The sequence below is a fragment of the Lepidochelys kempii genome, unplaced genomic scaffold (genome assembly GCF_965140265.1).
Source record: "Lepidochelys kempii isolate rLepKem1 unplaced genomic scaffold, rLepKem1.hap2 scaffold_83, whole genome shotgun sequence".
In the NCBI taxonomy this organism is placed as follows: Eukaryota; Metazoa; Chordata; order Testudines; family Cheloniidae; genus Lepidochelys; species Lepidochelys kempii.
The window spans coordinates 539,706-565,675 of NW_027333647.1; the positions used below are offsets into that span (position 1 = coordinate 539,706).

The 25,970-nt window shown below is 49.6% G+C and overlaps 1 protein-coding gene across 1 annotated transcript; it reads right to left on the minus strand.

Moving 5' to 3' along the window:
- Window positions 1–484: 484 nt before the first annotated feature.
- LOC140904831 (uncharacterized) lies at window positions 485–24,577 on the minus strand (the record flags this gene model as incomplete). The annotated part of the gene is made up of 9 exons (XM_073327159.1): window positions 485–682; window positions 2,045–2,238; window positions 2,425–2,577; window positions 2,937–3,049; window positions 5,800–5,939; window positions 15,059–15,192; window positions 18,147–18,293; window positions 18,486–18,638; window positions 24,440–24,577. Coding segments are annotated over 9 exons (1,370 nt in total), but the record flags the coding sequence as incomplete, so codon positions are not given.
- Window positions 24,578–25,970: the final 1,393 nt, after the last annotated feature.

Sequence of the window (25,970 nt, forward strand, 5' to 3'; positions counted from 1 at the left end):
CTCCTTCCCACAGCCCTCCTTCCCCAGGGGAGCTCAGCCAGCCGGTGCCTTTCCACAGGCCACGGGCCTTGCCTTTGGGGAGGGGGTCTAGGTAGGACTCCTGGGTTCCATTCCCTGGCCCTGCAAGGGGAGAGGGGTCCAGTGGTTAGAGCAGGGGGCTTGGGAGCCAGGACTCCTGGGCTCTATCCCTGGCTTTCAGAAGGGAGTATGGTCTGGTAGGTTACAGGGTGGGGTACTGGGAGTCAGGACTCCCGGGTTCTCTTCCTGCCAGCATCACTTGTGCACAGATAGGGGTGGGGGGGTGGTACAGGACGGTCAGGGGATAAGGAGCTAGGGGGGTACTTTCCCCACAACTCGCTTTATTCAGCCAATGCACAAAAGGAACCCGCAATCTCCCCCAAAGAGAAGCAGCAGCCAGTGGCTGCTGAAGGGAGGTGCACTGCAGCCCGGCACGCAGCAGAAGGGGAGGATGCCAGGCCGGGGCTCAGGGCTCCCCGATGCCTCCACCGGCCCTGGGAGCTGGGTAGCACTTGGCCTGGCTCAGGATCTCCGGCACGCCCTGGGCGTATTTCTTCACCAACGCCCTCTTCACGCAGGCGCCAGGGGAGCCACATCCAGCCGCAGTCATCCTCAGTTTGATGTCACCTGGACAGGGGAGAGACGTGATCGGGGGCTCCCAATTCTCCCCCCCGACCCTCATGAGGTCTCTCACACACTCCCCTCCCAGCAGGACTGCACCCGGCTCTGCAGGCAGACTGGGGTCTAGTGCTCAGAGCAGGGAGCCTGGAACAACGTGAGAACATAACAGAGGAACGGCCCTCCTGGGCCACCCCAAAGATCCATCTAGCCCAGTATCCTCTGGCCAATGCCAGGTGCCCCAGAGGGAATGAACAGAGCAGGGAATCATCCAGTGATCCATCCCCTGTCGCCCATTCCCAGCTCCTGGCAAACAGAGGCTAGGGCCACCTTCCCTGCCCATCCTGGCTAATAGCCACAGATGGACCTGTCCTCCAGGAACTTCTCTAGTTCCTGTTTGAACCCTGTTATAGTCTGCACCTTCACAACTTCCCCCGGCAATGAGTTCCACAGGTTTCTTGTGCGTTGTGTGAAGCAGTACTTCCTTTGGTTTGTTTTATACCTGCTGCCTGTGGTGACCCCTCGTTCTTATGTTAGGAGGAGTAAATAACACTCCTTCTCTACTTCCTCCACACGCTTCAACCTCGATCGTATGCCCCCTTAGCCGTTTCATTTCAAGGTGCAGTTACTGAGACATGAGAGGATTTTATCGCATGACAGCTCACTTTGTTTAAGAGCCTTTGGTGAGGCATGCTTTCTGAAAATCTAAGTACACTATATCCACGGGATGCCCCTTGTCCACACGCTTGTTGACCCCCTCAGAGAATTCTTGTACATTGGTGAAGCGTGATTTCCCTTTACCAAAACCATGTTGACCCTTCCCCAACAAATTATGTTCATCTATGTGGCTGACAGTTCTCTTTTTTCCTATAGTTTCAATGAGTTTGCCCAGTACCGAAGTCAGACTTATTGGCCTGAAGTTGCCGGGATCACCTCTGGAGCCCTTTTTAGAAAATTGGAGTGTCATTAGCCGTCCTCCAGCCAGTTGAGACAGAAGCTGGTTTAAATGGTAGGTTACAAACCACAGTTCGTTGTTCTGTAATTTGACGTTTGAGTTCCTTCCGAACTCTTGGGCGAATCCCATCTGGTCCTGGTGACTTATTACTGTTTAATTTATCAATTTGTTGCAAAAACTCCTGTAATGACTCCTCAATCTGGGACAGTTCCTCAGATTTGTCACCAAAACGGAATGGCTCAGGTATGGGAATCTCCCTCCCAGCCTCAGCCGTGAAGACCGATGCACAGAATACATTTACTTTCTCTGCAGTGGCCTTATCCTCCTTGGGTGCTCCTTTGGCATCTCAGCAAGTAGGACTCCAGGGTTCTCTCTGCAACTCTGCCAGGGGAGTGGAGTCTAGTGGGTCAGAGCAAGGGGGGCTGGGACTGAGCCAGGACACTTGGGCTCCACCTTGTACCCTGTGTTCAGACCCCGCCCCCATCTGGAGAACTTATCCAGTGTTAATATCCCAGATTCCTCAACATAATGGTCCTCGGCGCCGGTGCAGACCAAGAGCTCCTTCTCCTTCTCCTGCCAGCCATCTGCCCCCATTTTGAAGAATGACGGGCACTGCCGGCCGTTGGGGACAGAGCTCGCACTTGGCACTGACAACAGTCAGACACACACAGTCAGCCAGGGGTGGGGATTCACCACACGCTGGGCTCGATCCCAGCTACGGGAAGGGAGTGGGGTCTAGTAGTTAGAGCAGGGGGGCTGGGAGCCAGGACTCCTGGGTACTCTCCAGGCAGGTATGGCCAGAGCACGGCTCTAGGTTTGCAGCAGACACACACCTGGGATGGCCCCGGCGTTGCAGCCGTCGGTGTCACAGCAGGCGATGTTCGCCCGCACGGTGACATTGTGTGCGTAGGTCAGCGAGAAGGGGCCGGGCTCACAGTTCTTGGGCTCCAGGCACGATTTACCCATGTAGGAGAAGGAGTTTCTCTCTGTGGAAGGGAAACAGAGCATCACCTCTGAGCTCCCCAATGGACCCCCAGCTGCTCCATCCTCCCCTTTTGTTCCATCCACCCCACCCCCAACTAATCTCATCTTCCCCCCCCATCCCCGATAAAATCCTCTCTTCTGTCTGATCCTGGGCCCACAGTCACCCACTGCAATTCCCTTCTCATCCCATCCCCTGTCTATGACATTACCTTTCCAGACGGAGCAGTCCCTGCTCCTGGAGAGGAGCACAGTCTATTGTTTAGAGTAGGGGGAGGGGCTGGGAGCCAGGACTCCTGGGTTCGACTCCTGGCTTCAGGAGGACAATGGTGTCTACACTTAGTAGGAATCTTCTTTCACTCACCCAGCCTGAACTCAGCCACGACAGTGACGCAGGTCCCTTCCCAGGGGGCGCAGAGCTGCAGGGGGCCGGCGCATGATTGCTCTTCGGACGCACACACCTCGCATTGCAGGGTGCTCCCTGGAGGTTGGAAAAATCCCTTCTCAGTACAAACCATGGCTCCCCACCCCTCCCCAGGCAGTGCCCGTGGGCGAAATACCACCACCAACCAACTGTGGAAGTTGTTACCATCAATGCCTCCTCACTGAACGTGTGGGCAGGCAGATCTTGGAGAAATGCCACCTGCTTTTGCAGTAGTTCTGCCCAGTTCCATTTAACTCTCCGGATGGGGAAAGGCATCTTGCTAGCTGGTCATTTGTATCTTACTCAAAACCACAGACAAGTCTGTTTCCTGCCTGAGTGTCTGTGGCTAGAATACATTTTCAGCTGCTGACGTGGCTATCTGGGGTGCAGGTTATGCCTGCGAACAAACCCCACACGTCTGTGCAAACAGAAAAAAAAGAATTTGGCTGCTCTGAAGAGGTTTCTGCCTGTGAACCTTTGCGGTGAACCTTTCACACACACACACATTCACACACACACACCCCGCTGTCACTCTCTGCTCCAGGCCTCTGCCTGGGATTCTTTAGTCTGCAGAAGAGAAGAATTAAGGGGGATTTGATAGCTGCTTTCAACTTCCTGAGAGGTGGTTCCAGAGTGGATGGTTCTAGACTATTCTCAGTGGTGGAAGAGGACAGGACAAGGAGTAATGGTCTCAAGTTGCAGTGGGGGAGGTTTAGGTTGGATATTAGGAAAAACTTTTTCACTAGGAGGGTGGTGAAACACTGGAATGTGTTATCTAGGGAGGTGGTAGAATCTCCTTCCTCAGAAGTTTTTAAGGTCGGGCTTGAGAAAGCCCTGGCTGGGATGATTTAATTGGGGATTGGTCCTGCTTTGAGCAGGGGGTTGGACTAGATGACCTCCTGAGGTCCCTTCCAACCCTGATATTCTATGATTCTATTATTCTAATTACCCTGTAAAGTATCTACCATCCTGATTTTCCAGAGGTGATTCCTTTACTTCTATTAAAGGTCTTCTTGTAAGGAAACTGAATGCTTTTTCATCGTTCTAAGATCCAAGGGTGTGGGTCTGTGGTCACCTATGCAATTGGTGAGGATTTTTACCAAACCTTCCCCAGGAAGTGGGGTGCAAAGGTTGGGAGGATTTTGGGGGGAAAGACATGTCCAAACTACGTTTCCCAGTAAACCCAGTTAAAGTTTGGTGGTGGCAGTGGAAATCCAGGGGCAAAGGATAAAATTAATTTGTACCTTGGGGAAGTTTTAACCTAAGCTGGTGAAAGTAAGCTTAGGAGGTTTTCATGCATGTCCCCACATCTGTACCCTAGAGTTCAGAGTGGGGAAGGAAACTTGACATACTGCATTCCAGCCGAGTTATTTTGTAATGGTGGAAATGAGAAAGGAAGCAATTTGTCAGCAGCAGTGTGGCCGTGACATTGTCCATTTTTATGGATGGTTTTGTGAGCAAGTCGTTTTTAGGTGAGGGGAAACTTGGGGTACCCAAGACACATCAGACTGCTGCAAGGGGTACAGCTGTCTGGAAAGGTCGAGTGTCACTGGCCTAGATCAAAGGCATGGCAAAGGTAGAACACTGTGTTTGGAGTTTCGATTTCATGAAAACCAATGGACCATCGTATGGATTTCCTTTCCCTGTCTCCTGTTTAATGGAATAACAACCATTCACCCTGAGCACAGCCCTGGGACTCACTGACCCAGCAAAGACGCCCGGCGATGCTAATGAAGAACTTTAGCACCAGAAAAGTGTCCACTCCAAAGCCGGGGACCATCCTGTCCTGTCAACTCTCTTCTTCCGAATTTGATTGGCCAAGTTCACCCTTGCCACTGATGCCTTCACACCTCCATCATGCATGCAAAAACTCTGGACTGGCTGAAGAGATCCCATGATCGTTAACTCTTTCCTGTCTAGAGCTTGGGAGAGTTACAGTTCAGTCAGTGAACATAAGTTTTTAATTGAAGGAGGAGAGAAAGAAAACCACTTCATCCACTTTGGTTTTTTCCAGAGCTTTCCTCTGGAAACATCACTTCAACCTCCAAATGCCTTCCCCCGCTTTTGCCAGGGTCCCAGGTGGGAGGAAGGGAACATTATCCCCAATCTTATAAACAGGGAAACTGAGGCAGAAAGAGGCGGTGTCAGACTCAGAGCCACGAATACAGCCAAGGAGTCAGATTTCAGAGTAGCAGCCGTGTTAGTCTGTATCCCCAGAAAGGACGGGAGTACTTGTGGCACCTTAGAGACGAACCAATTTATATGACTTTGTTAGTCTCTAAGTTGCCACAAGTACTCCTGTTCTTTTAAGCAAGGAGTCCTAATTGCTGCTGGCTTCCAGCCTATTCTAGACCCACCCCCTCCCTGACCTGGGGATAGAACCCAGGAGTCCTGGCACCCAGAAATCAGACCATGTGAGTCAGTGCGATGGTGCAACAGTGTCCCCTCCTGGCCAAGCAGGGCGCGGTCCCGGCTCACCCAGCTCAGCGCGGCCCTCACGCTAGTCCCTGTGCCCAGGAATCTGCAAAACCCTCTCTGCTGCTCAGCCCTTTTCTCCCTGCACTCCTTGGGCCAGCGTGGGGTACATACACCCCAGAAGAGACCCCCCCACTCCCTCCCAGAGCCTGGGAATGATCCCAGGAGTCCTGGCAGGAATCTCAGTGCAGGGGGCAGGGGAACATTTCCAAGCAGGATGACAAGGGTGGGGGACGGTTTTCCTGGCTCCTGAGAATTGTCTGTGATTTCCAAACGTTTCCTGCTCCTCATCGGTGCCCGGCTCCATGTGCCTAGGGGCGGATGGGACTCCCCTGTGACCAGCTGAGCAGACAGCAGGCAGAGGGGTTGGGGCGCCCACATGGTGGCCGGGCATTTTCTGCAGTGACCAGAGCAGGCAGGCAGGTTCAGAGAATCAGAGAACCATAGAAGATCAGGGTTGGAAGAGAGCTCAGGAGGTCATCTAGTCCAAACCCTGCTCAAAGCAGGACCAACCCCAACTAATTCATCCCAGCCAGAGCTGTGTCAAGCTGGGCCTTAAACACTTCAAAGGATGGAGATTCCACCCCCTCAGAAACGACTCAGAAGAACGCAGACCGCAACAAACATCGATATGATGCTAGAGTGCGTTCCCAGGAACTCCAGCCGGGGGACAGAGTCCTGCTGCGAAATTTGGGTATTGCCGGCAAACACAAGATAGCTGACGGATGAAAGGCAATACCTTACCTGGTGATGGAAAAGCTGGGAGATCTGCCAGTCTACAAGATCAAACCTGAAGACGGTCCAGGGCAAATAAAGACAGTGCATAGAAACCTTTTGCTCCCTGTGGGGGAATTGGTAAGCACCCCTTATGAGATGGGCCATGACAGGGCAGTCGGCCAGAACAGAAGAGCTAGACCAAAGCTGCCATCCAACACAGACAGCGGGACCCGGGCAGCTAACTTACCCCTATTCTGCACATCTGAGAGTGAGTCTGAGGAGGAAGACACAACCCTGGTGTATCCTGGGATGGAGACAAGATTTCAGTCTCGATCAGCTGAACGAAATGAAAGTTCTCCCTCTTCCGCCCTAAACCCCATAGCGGAATTATTTAGGCCCATTTCCGACACCCCTGTGCTGCTGATGACACACACAGGTTATTGGACAGTGGACACACAGGTAGAGGATGTCCTGGGCACCTTGGACCCTCCAGCGTTAGAACTAGGAGTGCAGGGGCCTATGCCAGTAGCCAAGGGACCCTCAAAGGAAGCCTCTCCATCCATCACTCAAGAGGATGTTCCCCCTACCTCGGCAACAGAGATTCTCAATAGACGAGACAAGGTGATAAGACCAGTAAAATGGTTAACTTATGATGCACCTGGGGTGACTAGTGAGGAGCCAATACATTTAGCACACAGGATTGTGGAAGCTCAAGTGGGCTTCCTGAGGCCCTTTGGAGGAAACCAATGAGTTGGTATAAAGGGAGTGTGATTTGTCGGGACGACAAATTCTCGGCTGGGGGGAGGATGTAAGCAGAGCCAGGATGAGCTCCACCCTGACATCTGGTGGTGAGGTGTGGCAAGTTGTGGAAAAGAACTTCAGGGGCCGATCTCATTTGCATAGGCACATCCACCCCGCCTAGAATGAGGCCATAGCTGCCCAAATGGTCACTTTGGCTGTTGTGGGATCCCCAGTGTCTCTGTTATTGGGGCAGGAAGAATAACTTGCTATTACCCTGATTATGGGAACTGTGCTTGGAACTGTACTTGGCCATTTGTTATGATGGAGGGACTCACCATCAACAAAGTAGCAGTCGCTAGGGAAGGGACATGGGTGCCAAAACTCTGTGACTGGAGAGAGGCTTGAGACAGGTATTAGTACCTGGTGGTGTGGGCCCGAAACACCAGTTGCACCTCTGTCTGTCTCTCTCCACTGTGGAATGTCAGAGCTAATTTTGGGTCTATTAAGAGTCTTGCTACAGGTACTGTGCTGAATTCACTTTGGCCTTATGGTGCACCAGCACTAAGGCTCCCACTACTTTGAGCTGGAATCACTGAGCGCTGTGTCAAGTAGTGGGGAGCCGGAAGATCTAGAGTGCAGCGGTGCTGATCGTGGACAGGCTGGCGGAGCCGTTTGTGAGACAGCGAGGCGAGCTGTGCGGAGCGGAGCTGTTCGTGAGACGGCGAGCTGTGCAGAGCAGAGCCGTTCGTGGCGGAGCGGAGCCGTTCGTGAGATGGTGGAGTGGAGCGGAGCCCTGTGGGGCAGTCAGCTTCAGGTCACGTAAGGTGCCCCTTACCTCTTTCCCCCACACACAGGCACATTTTTAGCCAGACTGGGGAGTAACACTCTGCAGATGAACTTTTGAACTCTGGGGCTGGACTTTTTGGACTTTGGGTGATTTGTGGATTGCTGGACTCAAGACGTTTGGGTTCTGGGACTCAAGAACCCGAGGGAAAGGATGTGGCCCAATTTGCTGGGGTGGGTCTTTGCTCATGGTTTGGTTAATGAACACTAGTTGTGGTGTTTTCCCAATTTAATGCTGATGTCGTTTACCTCATGTTATTAAAGATTCTCTGCTACACCGAGACTCTGTGCTTGCAAGAGGGGAAGTATCGCCTCTTTGAGGTGTCCAGGGGGTGTGTAAGATTTTCCCAGGTCACTGTGTGGGGGCTCGAGCCAGTTTTCCATTTGCTTTGATGAGAGGGAACCACTGTGTACTGAACCCGGCCCTTGCTGCTATCAACTTGGCCTGGCAGAAGGGTTACATACGCATCATCACCTTTGGAACTGTGCGCTAGGAACGTGTAGTCCCGGAACTCTTTGCCAATAAAGGTCTTAACAAATATTGAAAGACATTCATCACCCTTAAATTCCCAGGATTTTTCTGGCTTTAGGGACATCGCAAAAATGTAATTGGGCACATGCAACCCAGTCTCCTGCGTACATTGAAAATCATAAAAAATATACTTTTCTGAGGATTCGGGCTTCCTAAGGCTGTCCATAAAACAGAGGTGACTGTCTATATCTCCAACGACCAAACCCTGACCCTGCTTACAGCGCCTCCCTTTACACCGGTGCCGCTTGTCCACGTACGACGGACACTGATCACACAAAGTTTTAGACAGGCATTCAACTGGTTTTTTTTGATGCACAGTTGACATGTCTGTCTAAACACTCTTTGGGCCGACAAAACAGTCTACAGCTAGGACACCTCAGGAGCACCCCCACGCCAGAACCCCATAGTAATGTTCATCATGCAACAGGATGAAATAAGTCTTAGGGTAAAACCCCAGCCACCTTTCACTGCATACAGCACCACCTCCTAAATGCTGTTCAAACTTTGCTACGTCACTGAGCAGAACCTTCTCTGGATCTGACCACCCCAGTTTCTCATGCAACTTTCTAGCCTCTGCTAACAATTCCGCATCCGTAGGTTTATGACCGGCCATGACGGACAAGAGCCCACCCGCAAAACATAGAAATTGGTACCAGTGTAAGTCAGCTCTACTAAACATTGTCTCTTTTTTGGAATAATTTGACTACTAAGGATAGAATTTAAAACTCTTCGAGCGCCCCCACCCCTATTTTTTACAACTGTCACAATGAGGCGCAATGTCCCATCGACATGCAATTCTCTATCGCTCTGTAGCAGCTTTGAGGTCTGGTTTAAGAAATCCTCAGCGGACAGCTCATCCCTACTTCTTCTGACTGAAAACAAAGGGTCAGTTCAATGACAGCTCTCTAAACATAACTGTACATAATCATCAGGGCCTACCCTACCATTAATGTCATCGAGAACTAGCTGTATCCCTCTGTGTATGGCTTCAACAACCTCTTCAGCTTCAGCTGAATTTATTTCCTCAAGATTGACAAAACAAAACTCCTCACAATACACTGACCCCCCAAATCTAGGTAATTCACGTTGCCAACTTCTCACTCTCTCCATATAGATCTCTGCATTTTCAGGGTTACTTGGGGGTTCCTCTACAGAACCATCAGTTTTCAGAGTAGCAGCCGTGTTAGTCTGTATTCGCAAAAAGAAAAGGAGGACTTGTGGCACCTTAGAGACTAACCAATTTATTAGAGCATAAGCTTTCGTGAGCTACAGCTCACTTCCTCAGATGCATATCGTGGAAACTGCAGCAGGCTTTATATATACACAGAGAATATGAAACAATACCTATTCCCACCCCACTGTCCTGCTGGTAATAGCTTATCTAAAGTGATTTCCAGCACAAATCCAGGTTTTCTCACCCTCCACCCCCCCACACAAATTCACTCTCCTGCTGGTGATAGCCCATCCAAAGTGACAACTCTTTACACAATGTGCATGACAATCAAGCTGGGCTATTTCCTGCATAAATCCAGGTTCTCACATCCCCCCCACCCCCATACACACACAAACTCACTCTCCTGCTGGTAATAGCTCATCCAAACTGACCACTCTTCAAGTTAAAATCCAAGTTAAACCAGAACATCTGGGGGGGGGGGGTAGGAAAAAACAAGAGGAAACAGGCTACCTTGCATAATGACTTAGCCACTCCAAGTCTCTATTTAAGCCTAAATTAATAGTATCCAATTTGCAAATGAATTCCAATTCAGCAGTTTCTCGCTGGAGTCTGGATTTGAAGTTTTTTTGTTTTAAGATAGCGACCTTCATGTCTGTGATCGCGTGACCAGAGAGATTGAAGTGTTCTCCGACTGGTTTATGAATGTTAAACCATCAGTGACATAAATGCCATCAGTGGCATCTTCTACATCCCATACTAATTGAGAGTCAGACTCTGAGACGCCTCTGTGAGGGTCATTGGGAGTAGATGGGGCCCCCGTCTAGAGAGCCCTCTGGGGAATTTTCTAAACCAGAGTCTGATTTCGCCTCCCCATTTTCAGACATGCCAGTTGATGCCCCCTACCGGAGGCTCTCATCTTTTTGGGTTTTTTTCCTCATTACCTCTTTAGCCCTTCTTAAAATTTTTACAGCGACCCTGGCCTGGATCTTTTTGGCAGCCATCTGTTTATCCCCCAAGCGCTGTCCGCCCTTTTGTTTACACATGAGCTGACGTGCACCCTTCAGGGTACCCCTTTCCACACCTAGTCATGCCTGATCAGAGCCACCCTTTCCAGACCCCCTTTCTTTTAGGCCCCCTGAGGATTCAGCATCCATCAGTTTTCTGAACAAAGCATCGTATTTTTTCCAAATCTTTTGAGAATGCTGTTGTTTTAGACCCCCCGAGGATACAGCGTCCATCAGTTTTCTGAATGAAGCATCAAACTCTTCCAAAATACGAGAATATGGGGGATCTGTGACAAGCTTATGGTTTTGGGAGAATGGCTTATCAATCCTTGGTTTTTTGTTCACAACCCCGAGAGCGCCTGCTCCGGGTTTGGAATGTGTGTGTTTCTGGGCACATTCAGAGCCCCTAGCGTGCGTGCTCTGGGTTTGTGAACGTGGGCGTTTTCGCTCACAGTTTTCTCAGGGCTCGGTGTGGCGGTGGCCGCTGAGGAACTGGAGTTGTGTTTGCATGGGTGTTTTTTACCAGAGTGTTTGTTTTGTCCTTGGCTTTGACGTAAATGAGGTTTGGACTGGCCTGATGCTTCATCTGCTCTCTTGTGCTGTTTTGCCTTGTTAAAGGTCTCAAAGCAGATTCCTGGTTCTTTGGTGGTTCTCGGGGTTGTGTCCTGGTAGCTCCCACTACAGCCTTGTCAGAAGGGCTGCACCTGACTGATTGGGACGGGGGGAAAAATGCATTTTGTACAAAAACGTAACTTTGCCAGCTTTCTCACCCACACCTATGTATTTACTTAAAATACAAAACCTCATAAATTAACCAGACTGTCAAGGTTCCTCCCCCACTCTGAACTCTAGGGTACAGATGTGGGGACCTGCATGAAAAACCTCCTAAGCTTATCCTTACCAGCTTAGGTCAAAACTTCCCCAAGGTACAAAATATTCCACCCGTTGTCCTTGGACTGGCCGCTACCACCACCAAACTAATACTGGTTACTGGGGAAGAGCTGTTTGGACGCGTCCTTCCCCCCAAAATACTTCCCAAAACCCTGCACCCCACTTCCTGGACAAGGTTTGGTAAAAAGCCTCACCAATTTGCCTAGGTGACTACAGACCCAGACCCTTGGATCTTAAGAACAATGAACAATCCTCCCAACACTTGCACCCCCCCTTTCCTGGGAAATGTTGGATAAAAAGCCTCACCAATTTGCATAGGTGACCACAGACCCAAACCCTTGGATCTGAGAACAATGAAAAAGCATTCAGTTTTTTACAAGAAGACTTTTAATAAAAAATAGAAGTAAATAGAAATAAAGAAATCCCCCCTGTAAAATCAGGATGGTAGATATCTTACAGGGTAATTAGATTCAAAAACATAGAGAACCCCTCTAGGCAAAACCTTAAGTTACAAAAAAGATACACAGACAGAAATAGTTATTCTATTCAGCACAATTCTTTTCTCAGCCATTTAAAGAAATCATAATCTAACACATACCTAGCTAGATTACTTACTAAAAGTTCTAAGGCTCCATTCCTGGTCTATCCCTGGCAGAAACCAGCATACAGACAGACACAGACCCTTTGTTTCTCTCCCTCCTCCCAGCTTTTGAAAGTATCTTGTCTCCTCATTGGTCATTTTGGTCAGGTGCCAGCGAGGTTACCTTTAGCTTCTTAACCCTTTACAGGTGAGAGGAGCTTTCCCCTGGCCAGGAGGGATTTCAAAGGGGTTTACCCTTCCCTTTATATTTATGACACAGACTAATAAGCAAAATATATTTACCCAGCTTCATCCATCCATCCGTCACTGATACTGATGAATTTTTCTTTTCAGTTGTCTCTTTCCTTTTTCTTTTGAGGTTGTTTACCCCCTCACGTTTTGACCGTACTGTAAAGCAAACAACATTCTAATAAGACACATGAAACTATCTAGTAAACTTTAAAATCAAAAAATATTCATTAGGGTGTTTTTTCTATTTAAAAAAGTCATAGCTTTAAAACAAAATAATCCATTTCAGGGTGTACAAGCAACACAGGTTTTGAGTTTATTTCTACCGCTTTAAAAACAACCCCCACAAATATATATATATATATAATACATTTTAAAATACATCTCATTTTGCAAAGTAAAAACCCTGTTAATTGGAAACACACCATCACCATCACTTTGTAGACATATACTTTTTAAAAACCACCTATGTTTTACACATACACACACACACAGAGCAGTTTAAAACCCTGTTTGCAACAAAATACTTTTCAATAAAACCACATGCTTTTAAAGAGACCCCTGGTTGTTCTGTCCCCCGCCCCAGCCATGTGTGCTTGGAGCCTTTGGGTTAAAAAACAAGCCAAAATGTTAGTTAGTATTAGCCCCCAAATCCCTATTCATCCTATGTAATACCTGAAGTTATTAAGCAAAACTACAGTTAAAAATGTTTTTTTTTTACCTTGGCCTGGTGATGAACTGCAACTTAAAGTTACTGGCTCCATGCTAAACAGATCACACTGCAATAAAGATAGGCACCATTATTTACTAAGACAGCATGGCCAAAGCATGGCATTATCTAATAAATATATATTTTTTTCAGAGTTAAAAACAGGGAACATACCTCCTCTTGCAGTCCAGCAGCAATTCAAGAGAGTTTCTGTTGAAAGAGAAAGTCTCCAAGCTATCTGAGGTTTTTAGACCATCCTAACTCTTTTGTTTCAAAATAGTTAGCAGGTTGATTGGATCACCCCTCCCTAGCATTCCCTTTTGTGATCTGGGGGGAATAAGTTTTCTGCACAATTGGCCTGCTTTTCTTTTTTAAGTTCAAATACATATTTTTCCCCCACCCCTGTAGGGCCTTCTTACAATAACCGTTTCAAGTGAGAGACCCTTTGCAGATATCAATGAATGTCTTGGGGCTTGTGTTTTTTGTTGTTGTTGTTTTTTTTAAACATGTGTCTTTCATGCTTAAAGTTGGGTGGGGTGGGGTGCTTTCTAGAAAAAGTGCCCCATGGCCTTCACCCCACTCCTGGGTCATATTTAAACTGGCCTATAGCGTTCTGCCAACTCCAGGGGTTATATTTAAACTGTCCAATAGCATCTGCGAACTCCTGAGGTTTTATTTCATTTCATATTAATCAGAACTCACCATCCTCACCCACCCACCTCCCTGACGATGGGTGCACCCCCCCCCCCCGCATCAAAATTAACCCTATGGCCACAAGGGTGAGTAATCACAGTCACTCTGGCTATTCAGTGAGGGGGGTGGTTAAACCCATTCAGTTCAACAGGATAAGTCAGCTCTATTGTCCTCAACCACATGTCTGAACAATCCCTGTTTGTTTTATTGTAAACACGTTTTTAGGATATTTTTTCCCCTTCCACAACATACATTTCAGCTTTTTTTTTTTTTTTTTTTTTGCTGTCAGTGGGTCTTTCTCTTACACAAAAGACACAAGAGCGAGGTGCTCACAAACAATTTTTTATTTAAAAGACATACAGCTCCTTTAAAACAAACCACAATACTCCATTAAAAAAAAAAAGAAAGAAAGAAAGAAAGAAAACCTTTAAACTCCCTTAAGGGCCAGAGCCGTTTTAACAGAAATACAGAGAGTCATAAAGCCCTTTTCAATAGATTTTATTTTGAATTTACAGCTACCAAGTTTTATATCGCATGTTTGGCCCCTCGCCATTTTCTAACTTAATCCTTATAGATTTCTTACAAATAGCCATTTTCTTAAGCAGGGTTCTGTAACTTTTTGTGCGGACCAGCTGGTCAATATAACTGTCTAAGCAGGCATCTTCCGGTTTGGCCATTTTCTTTAAAACACAGCCAGGGTCTCCACTGAATTGCACAGCATTTATCAAGGCCACCCCTTGCGCTAAATGTTCTTGGGTTAGACACAGACAGTGCGTAGCATAACCTATGGCAATCACAGTGGTTAATAAGCTTTCCAAACCCAGCTCAGCACACAGGCCCTGGAGCTGGCAGTTTATATCCACTGAAGTCCAAGTCACACAGTCATGGTGCCGCTGGCCTGGCACATCTATGACACAGCCCTCAAAATCTTCAAAAAGCTTTTCCCTGAGACAGTGATTAAGAACAGCATAAACAGCAACGCGTACAATAGTCCGCATGACTTTTTTACGCTCACGACGTGACACTGGCTCAGTCAGTTCCATGCCAAGCCTCCTCCTAAACTCCTCCTAGCCGTCATCCTCGGAGTCCTCTTCAACATTTTGTATCGGCGTTGAGCAAAAACAAGGGGGGCCCAGTTCATCCTTGCCGCTTGGTGCAACGCTGTCCAGGGTCTCCGGGTCCTCTAGAACGGCATCATCGAGCTGTCGAGAGATTTTTTTCAAAAAAGGAACAGCGTAAGCACCCCACTGCTTGGTTTTTGATTTACACAATCCCTGGTTCCTAGCCCCCCATTACACACCCCCACCCCGACCGTCACCTCTTAAACATTCATTTACCTGAGCCACATCCTTTGCAGTCACCTTGTCTGCCCGTAACTCCCCCAAGCCATGATCACCTTCCACCTCTCGGGGGGTGGACAACAAGAGGCCATCACGCTCATCACGGTGCCTCACAAGCAGCCGGGTTTCGGGGTCCCGTGTGTGCATCAACGGTTGGGCCAAAGGGCTCCCCTCAGTTGCCCCCGTCTCCTCCTTGGAACTCTTGCTGATGTAACGCTTTCTCTGCGGTTTGTCGAAGGCCCTTGGGGCTAAAACAAAGTCCGAAGTTCCCACAGGGGTGGTGAAGGAGTCCATGTTTCCACGATTTCTAAAACACGAGCTCTTGGTAAAAGACAGCCTCTTCTGCCCGACGCTGGGACTTATGGGGTGATGGTGCTGCGTTCTGATTGGCAGAGGGGGTCATATGCTCCTCTTCTGGGCGGTTCACCCCATCCCAGAACCTGCCCTATTTTGGTCAAATCTGCTCTCGGGGCGGCCTGATTGGCAGACGTTGGTGGGAGGAGGAGTTGTTAGAGGGGTCACACTAATCATTTCCAGATGGGTCACCCTGCCCCCGGAACTCATCCTGATTGGTCAGATCTCCTCTTGGTCCTATAGGGACAAAACCCCTCCTGATTGGTAGAGGGTGGGAGGAGGAGTTGTTAGAGGGGTCACAAGACCCACTTCCGGGGAGGACATACTGCCCTGAAACTCGCCCTGATTGGTCAAATCTCCTATTGGGGGAAGTCCTACTGGGGCAAAACCTCTCCTGGTTGGTAGAGGGCAGTGGGAGAACTTGTTAGAGGGGTCACATGACATACCTTGCTTCCGGTCTTGTGGCAGCCTTGACCCCGGAAGTAATACCCCATTGGGGTGGGACTTCCGGTGGGAGCCAGAGGTCAAGGGCTAAGTGGTCAAGGGGCGGAGTTAGGGTTTGATTGACTGTAGGGCCATTATACTACTAACCTCACTGGCACCTGACCAAAATGACCAATGAGGAGATAAGATACTTTCAAAAGCTGGGAGGAGGGAGAAAAACAAAGGGTCTGTGTCTGTCTGTGTGATGCTTTTGCTGGGGACAGAACAGGAATGGACTCTTAGAACTTAGTAACAGGTTTCAGAGTAACAGCCGTGTTAGTCTGTATTCGCAAAAAGAAAAGGAGGATTTGTGGCACCTTAGAGACTAACCAATTTATTTGAGCATAAGCTTTCGTGAGCTACAGCTCACTTCATCGGATGCATACTGTGGAAACTGCAGCAGATATTATATACACACAGAGATCATGAAACAACACCTCCTCCCACCCCACTGTCCTGCTGGTAATAGCTTATCTAAAGTGATCATCAAGTTGGGCCATTTCCAGCACAAATCCAGCACAGTGATCCATCCCCTGTCGCCCATTCCCAGCTTCTGGCAAACAGAGGCTAGGGCCACCATCCCTGCCCTATAGCCACAGATGGACCTGTCCTCCAGGAACTTCTCTCGTTCCTGTTTGAACCCTGTTATAGTCTTCGCCTTCACAACATCCCCCGGCAATGAGTTCCACAGGTTGACTGTGCGTTGTGTGAAGCAGTACTTCCTTTTGTTTGTTAAAAACGTGCTGCCTGTGGTGACCCCTCGTTCTTATGTTAGGAGGAGTAAATAACACTTCCTTATTTCCTTCCTCCACACCCTTCAACCTTCTCTAGACCTCGATCATATCCCCCTTAGCCGTCTCTTTTCCAGGCTCAATAGTACCACTCTTATTAATCTCTCCTCATATGGCAGCCGTTCCATCCCCCTCATCATTTTCGTTGGGCTTTTCTGAAGCTTTTCCAATTCCCTTATCTCTCTTCTGAGAGGGGGCGACCACATCCGCATTCAGTGTTCTACTTGTGGGCATCCCATGGATTTATATTGAGGCAACACGCTCTTTTCTGTCCTATTCTCTGTCCCTTTATGAATGATTCCCAGCATTCTGTTCACTTCTTTCACGGCTGCTACAAATGGAGTGGATGATTTCAGAGAACTCTCCACAATGACTGCAAGATCTTTCTTGAGTGGTAAAATTTGACCCATCATTGTATATGTCTACTTGGGATAACGTTTGCCCATGTGCATTACTTTGCATTCATCAACATTGAATTTCATCTGCCGTTTTGTTGCCCAGTCACCCTGTTCTGAGAGACCCTTTAGTACCTCTTCACAGTCTGCTTTGGACTTCACTATCTTGAGTAGCTTTGTATCTTCTGCAAATTTTCCCACCTCACTATTTACCCTTTTTTCCAGAACATTTCGGAATATGGTGAATAGGACTGGGCCCAGTGCAGATCCCTGGGGGACTCCCACTATTTACCTCTCTCCCTTCTGAAAACTGACCATTTCTTCCTACCCTTTTTTCCCTATCTTTTAACCAGTTACTGAGCCATGAGAGGATTTTATCCCATGACAGCTCACTTTGCTTAAGAGCCTTTGGTGAGGGACGCTTTCTGAAAATCTAAGTACACTATATCCACGGGATCCCCCTTGTCCACACGCTTGTTGACCCCCTCAGAGAATTCTAGTACATTGGTGAGGCGTGATTTCCCTTTACCGAAACCATGTTGACCCTTCCCCAGCAAATTATGTTCATCTATGTGGCTGTCAGTTCTCTTCTTTCCTATAGTTTCAATGAGTTTGCCCAGTACCGAAGTCAGACTTATTGGCCTGTTGTAGCTGGGATCACCTCTGGAGCCCATTTTAGAAATTGGCGTCTCATTAGCCATCCTTCAGCCATTTGGGACAGAAGCTGATTTAAATGGTAGGTTACAAACCACAGTTAGTAGTTCTGTAATTTGACGTTTGAGTTCCTTCCGAACTCTTGGGCAAATCCCATCTGGTCCTGGTGACTTATTACTGTTTAATTTATCAATTTCTTGCAAAAACTCCTGTAATGACTCCTCAATCTGGGACAGTTCCTCAGATTTGTCACCAAAACAGAATGGCTCCGGTTTGGGAATCTCCCTCCCAGCCTCAGCCGTGAAGACTGATGCAGAGAATTCATTTACTTTCTCCGCAGTGGCCTTATCCTCCTTGGGTGCTCCTTTGGCATCTCAGCAAGTAGGACTCCAGGGTTCTCTCTGCAACTCTGCCAGGGGAGTGGAGTCTAGTGGGTCAGAGCAAGGGGGGCTGGGACTGAGCCAGGACACCTGGGCTCCACCTCGTACTCTGTGTTCAGACCCCGCCCCCATCTGGAGGACTTACCCAGTGTTAACACCCCATAATCCTCAACACAATGGTCCTCGGCGCCGGTGCAGGCCAAGAGCTCCTTCTTCTTCTGCCAGTGATCTGCCCCCGATTTGAAGAATGACAGGCACTGCCGGCCGTTGGGGACGGAGCTCACAGTTGGCACTGAGAACAGTCAGACACACACAGTCAGCCAGGGGTGGGGAGTCACCACACCCTGGGCTCAATCCCAGCTCAGGGAAGCGAGTGGGGTCTAGTGGTTAGGGATGGGGGCTTTGGGCTGGCACCCAGGACTCCTGGGTTCTCTCCAGGCAGGTGTGGCCAGAGCAGGGCTCTAGGCTTGCAGCAGACACACACCTGGGATGGCCCCGGCGTTGCAGCCGTCGGTGTCACAGCAGGCGATGTTCGCCCGCACAGTGACATTGTGCGGGTAGGTCAGCGAGAAGGGGCCGGGCTCACAGTTCTTGGGCTCCAGGCACGACTTACCCGTGTAAGAGAAGGAGTTTCCCTCTGTGGAAGGGAAACAGAGCATCACCTCTGAGCTCCCCAATGGACCCCCAGCTACTCCATCCTCCCCTTTTGTTCCATCCACCCCACCCCCAACTAATCTCATCTTCCCTCCGACCCCCGATAAAATCCTCTCTTCTGTCTGATCCAGGCCCCACAGCCACCCACTGCAATTCCCCATCTCATCCCATCCCCCGTCTATGACATTACCTTTCCAGACTGGGCAGTCCCTGCTCCTGGAGAGGAGCAGAGTCTATTGGTTAGAGTAGGGGGAGGGGCTGGGAGCCAGGACTCCTGGGTTCCACCCCTGGCTTCAGGAGGACAATGGTGTCTACACTTAGTAGGAATCTTCTTTCACTCACCCAGCCTGATCTCTGCCATGACAGTGATGCAGGTCCCTTCCGAGGGGGCGCAGGGCTGCAGGGGGCCGGAGCACGATTGCTCTCTGGACGCACACACCTCGCATTGCAGAGCGCTCCCTGGAGGTTGGGAAAATCCCTTCTCAGTACAAACCCCGGCTCCCCACCCCTCCCCAGGCAGTGCCCGTGGGCGAAATACCACCAAGAACCAAGAGGTGGCGCTGTGGGAGTTGTTACCACCAATGCCTCCTCACTGAACGTGTGGGCAGGCAGATCTTCGAGAAATGCCACCTGCTTTTTCAGCAGTTCTGCCCAGTTCCATTTAACGCTCCGGATGGGGAAAGGCATCTTGCTAGCTGGTCATTTGTATCTTACTCAACACTGCAGACAAGTCTGTTTGCTGCCTGAGTGTCTGTGGCTAGAATTCATTTTCATCTTCTGACGTGGCTATCTGGGGTGCAGCTTGTGCCTGCGAACAAACCCCACACGTCTGTGTAGGCAGAAAAACAAGAATTCAGCTGCTCTGAGGAGGGGTTTCTGCCTGGCTTTGCGGTGAACTTTTCACACACACACACTCACACCCCGCCGTCACTCTCTGCTCCAGGCCTCTGCCTCTCAGAGTTACGTCAGCTCAGCCACACTCGACTTCAGCCCACTTTTCATCGCTAATCCTGCCAATTCTCTTCTTCAGAATATGATTGACGCTTGTTAAGACTCTGGATAGATGGCTGTGTGCCTCCAGCAAGTGATCCCAGGAGCATCAACTCTTTCCTCTCCAGAGAGTGGGGGCCTTAGAATTCATAATGTGAGCATAAGGCTTTTTAAGAAAGAAAGAAAGAAAGAAAGAAAGAAAGAAAGAAAGAAAGAAAGAAAGAAAGAAAGAAAGAAAGAAAGAAAGAGAAAAATTTTCCCACTTTGGTTTTTTTCGAGTTTTCATGTGGAAGCATCAATTAAACCTCAGAACGCCTTCCCCTGCCCCTTCTATGTCCCTAGATGGTAGCAAAGTGATCTTATCCCCATCTAAGAAATAGGGAAACTCAGGTAGAAAAAAGATGTGTTCAATTCAGGGTTAGAAGAAAGATAACAGCCGAGAAGTCCTCACTCCTGACACCCAGCCCACTCTAACCCACGAGACCCCACTCCTCTTTCCGAGCCACGGACAGAACCTGGGAGTCCTGATTTGCAGCCATCTCTGCTCAAACTCACTACACCCCAGCCCTCTTCCACAGCTGGGGAATGAACCCAGGAGTCCTGGCAGGAATCTCAGTGCTGGTGGGCAGGGGAACATTTCCAAGCAGGATTACAAGTGGACGGGGGTGGTGCTCCTCATCAGGATGACCCCAAGCCTGGGCGAGAGCTGGAGGAGGAATGAGAAGAAGGAAGGACAGACGGACTCAGACCCGCTGGCCAGACCCCTAGCGTTGGCTGTGGGAGTCCCAAGCTCCAATCCCTGCTCTCCCCGAGTCAGCCGGGGGACGTGGCCCCGGGTTTTCCTCTCACTGCTTTTACCCACAAATTCCATCCTGACCCCAGAATCCGCTATCGACAGCGGTACGTTCCCCAAGTAAATTCCCGACCCCCCCACCCGGCTCCCTGTGCCCGGGGACGGACGGGACTCACCTGTGGCCAGGAGAGCGGACAGCAGGCAGAGGGGCAGAGCCACCCACATGGTGCCCGGGTGTTTGCTGCAGTGAGCAGAACAGCGAAGAAGGATCTGGCTGTGGTTTTATCCGGCAGGATGGCAAATACCTGCCCCTTGGGGGATCGGCTGGGGCTGCCCCATGACATCCTGGTGGACCCGGAGATGGGAGATTTCACAGCCTTGCATGTGACACTGGCTGATCAGGTGATGCCAATGTGTACTGATGCCAATTCCCTTGTGCATTAGTGGAGATCAGTGGTTCTCAGCCAGGGGTCCGTGTACTCCAGGGGTACACACAGGTCTTCCGGGGGGTACATCAGCTTATCTTGATGTTTGCCTCATTTTACAACAGGCCAGATATAAAGCACTAGTGAAGTCAACGCGAGCTAAAATTTCCTGACACAATGACTTGTTTGTGCAGCTCTATGTACTGTCCACTGAAATGTAAGTGCAATATTTATATCCCAGTGGAGTTATTTTATAATTACACAGTGGAACTGAGAAAGGAAGCTATTTGTCAGTCACGATGTGGCCGTGACACTTATGTATTTTTAGAATAACATAAGAAAGGACCTGTCATAAATATAAAGGGAAGGGGAACCACCTTTCTGTCCCCGGTGCTGTAAAATCCCTCGTGGCCAGAGGCAAAACACTTTCACCTGTAAAGGGTTAAGAAGCTAAGGCAACCTTGCTGGCACCTGACCCAAAATGACCAATGAGGAGACAAGATACTTTCAAATCCGGAGTGAGGGAAACAAAGGGACTGCTTGTCTCTGTGATCTTTTGCTTGGAACAGCTCAGGAATGGAGTCTCAGAACTTCTGTTAGTTAGTAAGTAATCTAGCTAGAAATGTGTTAGATTTCCTTTTGTTCAATGGCTGGTAAAATAAGCTGTGCTGGAGGGAATGAATATTCCTGGTTTGGTGTCTTTTTGTAACTTAAGGTTTTGCCAAGAGGATTCTCTATGTTTTGAATTTGATTACCCTGGAAGGTATTTACCATCCTGATTTTACAGGGGTGATTCTTTCACCTTTTCTTTCATTCAAATTCTTCTTTTAAGAACCTGTTTGCTTTTTCATTGTTCTGAAGATCCAAGGGTTTGGGTCTGTGTTCACTTGTACAAATTGGGGAGGATTCTTATCAAGCCTTCCCCAGGAAAGGGGGTGTAGGACTTGGGGTGATATTTTGGGGGAAGACGTCTCCAAGTGGGCTCTTTCCCTGGTCTTTGTGTAAGACGCTTGGTGGTGGCAGCGTACGGTTCAAGGACAAGGCAAAGTTTGTACCTTGGGGAAGTTTTTAACCTAAGCTGGTAAGAATAAGCTGAGGGGGTCTTTCCTGCGGGTCCCCACATCTGTACCCTCGAGTTCAGAGTGGGGAAGGAACCCTGACAGGGCCACACTGGGTCAGACCAAAGGTCCATCTAACCCAGTATCCTGTCTTCCGACAGTGGCCAATGCCAGCTGCCCAGAGGGAATGAACAGAACAGGTAATCAAACATCAAGTGTTCCATCCCCTGTCATCCATTCCCAGCTTCTGGCAAACAGAGGCTAAGGACACCATCCCTACCCAGCCTGGCTAATAGCCATTGATCGCCCTATCCTCCATGAATTTATCTAGCTCTTTTTTGAACCCAGTTTACTTTTGGACTTCGCACATTCCTCTGGCAAGGAGTTCCACAGGTTGATGGTGCATTATGTGAAAAAACACTTCCCTTTGTTTTTTTAAACCTACCGCCTCTTAATTTCATTTGCTGGCCCCTAGTTCTTATGTTATGAGAAGGAGTAAATAACACTTCCTTATCTACTTTCTCCACACCACTCATGATTTTCTAGACCTCTCTCCTATCCCCCCTTGTCCGTCTCTTTTCCAAGCTGAAAAGTCCCACTCTTATGAATCTCTCCTCACGGAAGCTGTTCCATCCCCCTAATAATTTTATGACCCTTTCCTGAATCTTTTCCAATTCCGATATCTCTTTTATACGCTGGGGTGACCACATCTCCACACAGTTTTCAAGAATGGGAGTAGCATGGATTTATATAGGGGCAATATGACATTTATTGTCTCATTATCTCTCCCTTTCTTAATGATTCCCAACATTCTGTTCTCTTTTTTGACATGCACTGCGTACTGTGAACTATCCACTGTGACTCCAAGATCTCTTTCTTGACTGGGAACAGCTAATTTAGACTCCATGTCTGGTTTTGGAAGCAAGTAGCTTTAAGTGAGGGGAAACTTGGGCTATGCAAGACACATCAGACTGCCACAAGGGGTACAGCGGTCTGGAAAGGTCGAGAGCCCCTGGCCTAGATCAAAGGCATGGCGAAGGTAGACCAGTGTGTTTGGAGTTTCGATTTCATGAAAACCAGTGGGCCGTGGTATGGTTTTCCCTTCCCCGTCTGCTGTTTTAGCGGAGTAACAACCATTCACCCTGAGCACAGCCCTGGGACTCACTGACCCAGCAGAGACGGTGGAGGGATGCTAATCAGGAACTTTAGCACCAGGAAAGTGCTGAGTCCAAAGGCAGGGGCCATCGTGTGTGCTGACCAACGCGTTCCTCCCTCCCCGCATCGAAGGCAAAGCCCACGTGGGTGGGGGCCCTGCCAGCTTGTTCTCTGGGAGAAGAAGCTGTAAGGATGGATTCAGGGAAGGATCCTGCCTCGCTGGGCTGGCTGGACTCTTACAGGGACCGGAACCGGATGCAAAGCGGGGATCCCTGGAGACGGATTGGGGGCACCTGAAAAGACTTGGGAGAATGGCAGGTTCTTCCATCACTGCCACCGTTTGGAATTACAGACTGCGACTCACCCGGGCATGAATTTTACCTGCTTTAACCCCTTGTGACCCTCATTCCCTTTCCTTAGCTCACGACCCTTTAGCGAGTTTCCTACAGACCTGGCTGCCAGCGTTGCCTTTGGTGGAGGATCTGGGGTCCCGTGGCTCTGGGGTAAGTGACCGGTCTCCTGGGGCTGGGAACAACCTGGGTGGGCTGGTTTGGGGTGTACGTGACCTTTCCTCACAAAGTCCGGCTTGTCTGAGAGTCTCTGAGGGGACTGGCTGTGACTCCGGGGTCAGACGGGGGCAGCAATCCAGGAGTTCACACTGGGTGAAATCTGCTCACAGAGCACCACCGGTTGGGGGGATCTGCCCTGTTTCCTGACACCTTCTCTGAGCCCGGCACTCCCAGTGGAGCCGCTCCAGAGAGCGGGACGAACTGAGCCCTGCAAAATCAACCTAGAAGGACATTTCTCCCCTCCAGGGCGTTCCCGCCCGCCTGGACAGCTGGGTGAGCCACGGCCTCTCCTTCCCACAGCCCTCCTTCCCCTGGGGAGCTCAGCCAGCCGGTGCCTTTCCCCGGCAATGGGCCTTGCCTTCCGGGAGGGGGTCCAGACAGGACTCCTGGGTTCCATTCCCTGGCCCTGCAAGGGGAGAGGGGTCCAATGGTTAGAGCAGGGGGCTTGGGAGCCAGGACTCCTGGGCTCTATCCCTGCCTTTCAAAGGGAGTGGGGTCTGGTGGGTTACAGGGTGTGGTACTGGGAGTCAGGACTCCCGGGTTCTCTTCCTGCCAGCATCACTCGTGCACAGATAGGGGCGGGAGGCGCCCGGTAGGGGGCGGTCAGGGGACAAGGAGCAAGGGGGGTGCTTTCCCCAGAACTCGCTTTATTCAGCCAATGCACAAAAGGAACCCGCAATCCCCCCAAAGAGAACCACCAGCCGGAGGCTGCTGAAGGGAGGTGCACTGCAGCCCGGCACGCAGCAGAAGGGGAGGATGCCAGGCCGGGGCTCAGGGCTCCCTGATGCCTCCACCGGCCCTGGGAGCTGCGTAGCACTTGGCCTGGCTCAGGATCTCCGGCACGCCCTGGGCGTATTTCTTCACCAACGCTCTCTTCACGCAGGCGCCAGGGGAGCCACATCCACCCGCAATCATCCTCAGTTTGATGTGACCTGGACAGGGGGAGAGACGTGATCGGGGGTTCCCAATTCCCCCCACCCCCGCGACCCTCATGAGGTCTCTCACACACTCCCCTCCCAGCAGGACTGCACCCGGCTCTGCAGGCAGACTGGGGTCTAGTGCTCAGAGCAGGGAGCCTGGAACAACATGAGAACAGAAGAGGAATGGCCCTCCTGGGTCACCCCAAAGGTCCATCTAGCCCAGTATCCTCTGGCCAATGCCAGGTGCCCCAGAGGGAATGAACAGAACAGGGAATCATCCAGTGATCCATACCCTGTCGCCCATTCCCAGCTTCTGGCAAACAGAGGCTAGGGCCACCTTCCCTGCCCATCCCGGCTAATAGCCGCAGATGGACCTGTCCTCCAACAACTTCTCTAGTTCCTGTTTGAACCCTGTTATAGTCTGCGCCTTCACAACTTTCCCCGGCAATAAGTTCCACAGGTTTCCTGTGCATTGTGTGAAGCAGTACTTCCTTTGGTTTATTTTATACCTGCTGCCTGTGGTGACCCCTCGTTCTTATTTTAGGAGGAGTAAATAACACTTCCTTATTTCCTTCCTCCACACCCTTCAACCTTCTTTAGACCTCGATCATCTCCCCCCTTAGCCGTCTCTTTTCCAGGCTCAATAGTACCACTCTTATTAATCTCTCCTCATATGGCAGCCAATCCATCCCCCTCATCATTTTGGTTGGCATTTTCTGAAGCCTTTCCAATTCCAATAGATCTTTTTTGAGACAGGGCGACCACATCCGTCCGCAGTGTTCAAGCTGTGGGCGTCCCATGGATTTATATTGAGGCAACACGATCTTTGGGGTTAGATCTCTGTCCTATTCTCTGTCCCTTTATGAATGACTCCCAGCATTCTGTTTGCTTTTTTGACGGCCACTGCACATGGAGTGGATGATTTCAGAGAACTCTCCACAGTGACTCCAAGATCTTTCTTGAGTGGTAAATTTGACCCATTATTGTGTATGTCTACTTGGGATTACATTTGCCCATGTGCATTACTTTGCATTGATCAACACTGAATTTCCTCTGCCATTTTGTTGCCCAGTCACCCAGTTCTGAGAGACCCTTTAGTACCTCTTCACAGTCTGCTTTGGACTTCACTATCTTGAGTAGCTTTGTATCTTCTGCAAATTTTGCCACCTCACTATTTACCCCTTTTTCCAGAACATTTCGGAATATGGTGAAAAGCACTGGGCCCAGTGCAGATCCCTGAGGGACTCCCACTATTTACCTCTCTCCATTCTGAAAACTGACCATTTCTTTCTACCCTTTTTTCCCTATCTTTTAACCAGTTACTGAGCCATGAGAGGATTTTATCCCATGACAGCTCACTTTGCTTAAGAGCCTTTGGTGAGGGACGCTTTCTGAAAATCTAAGT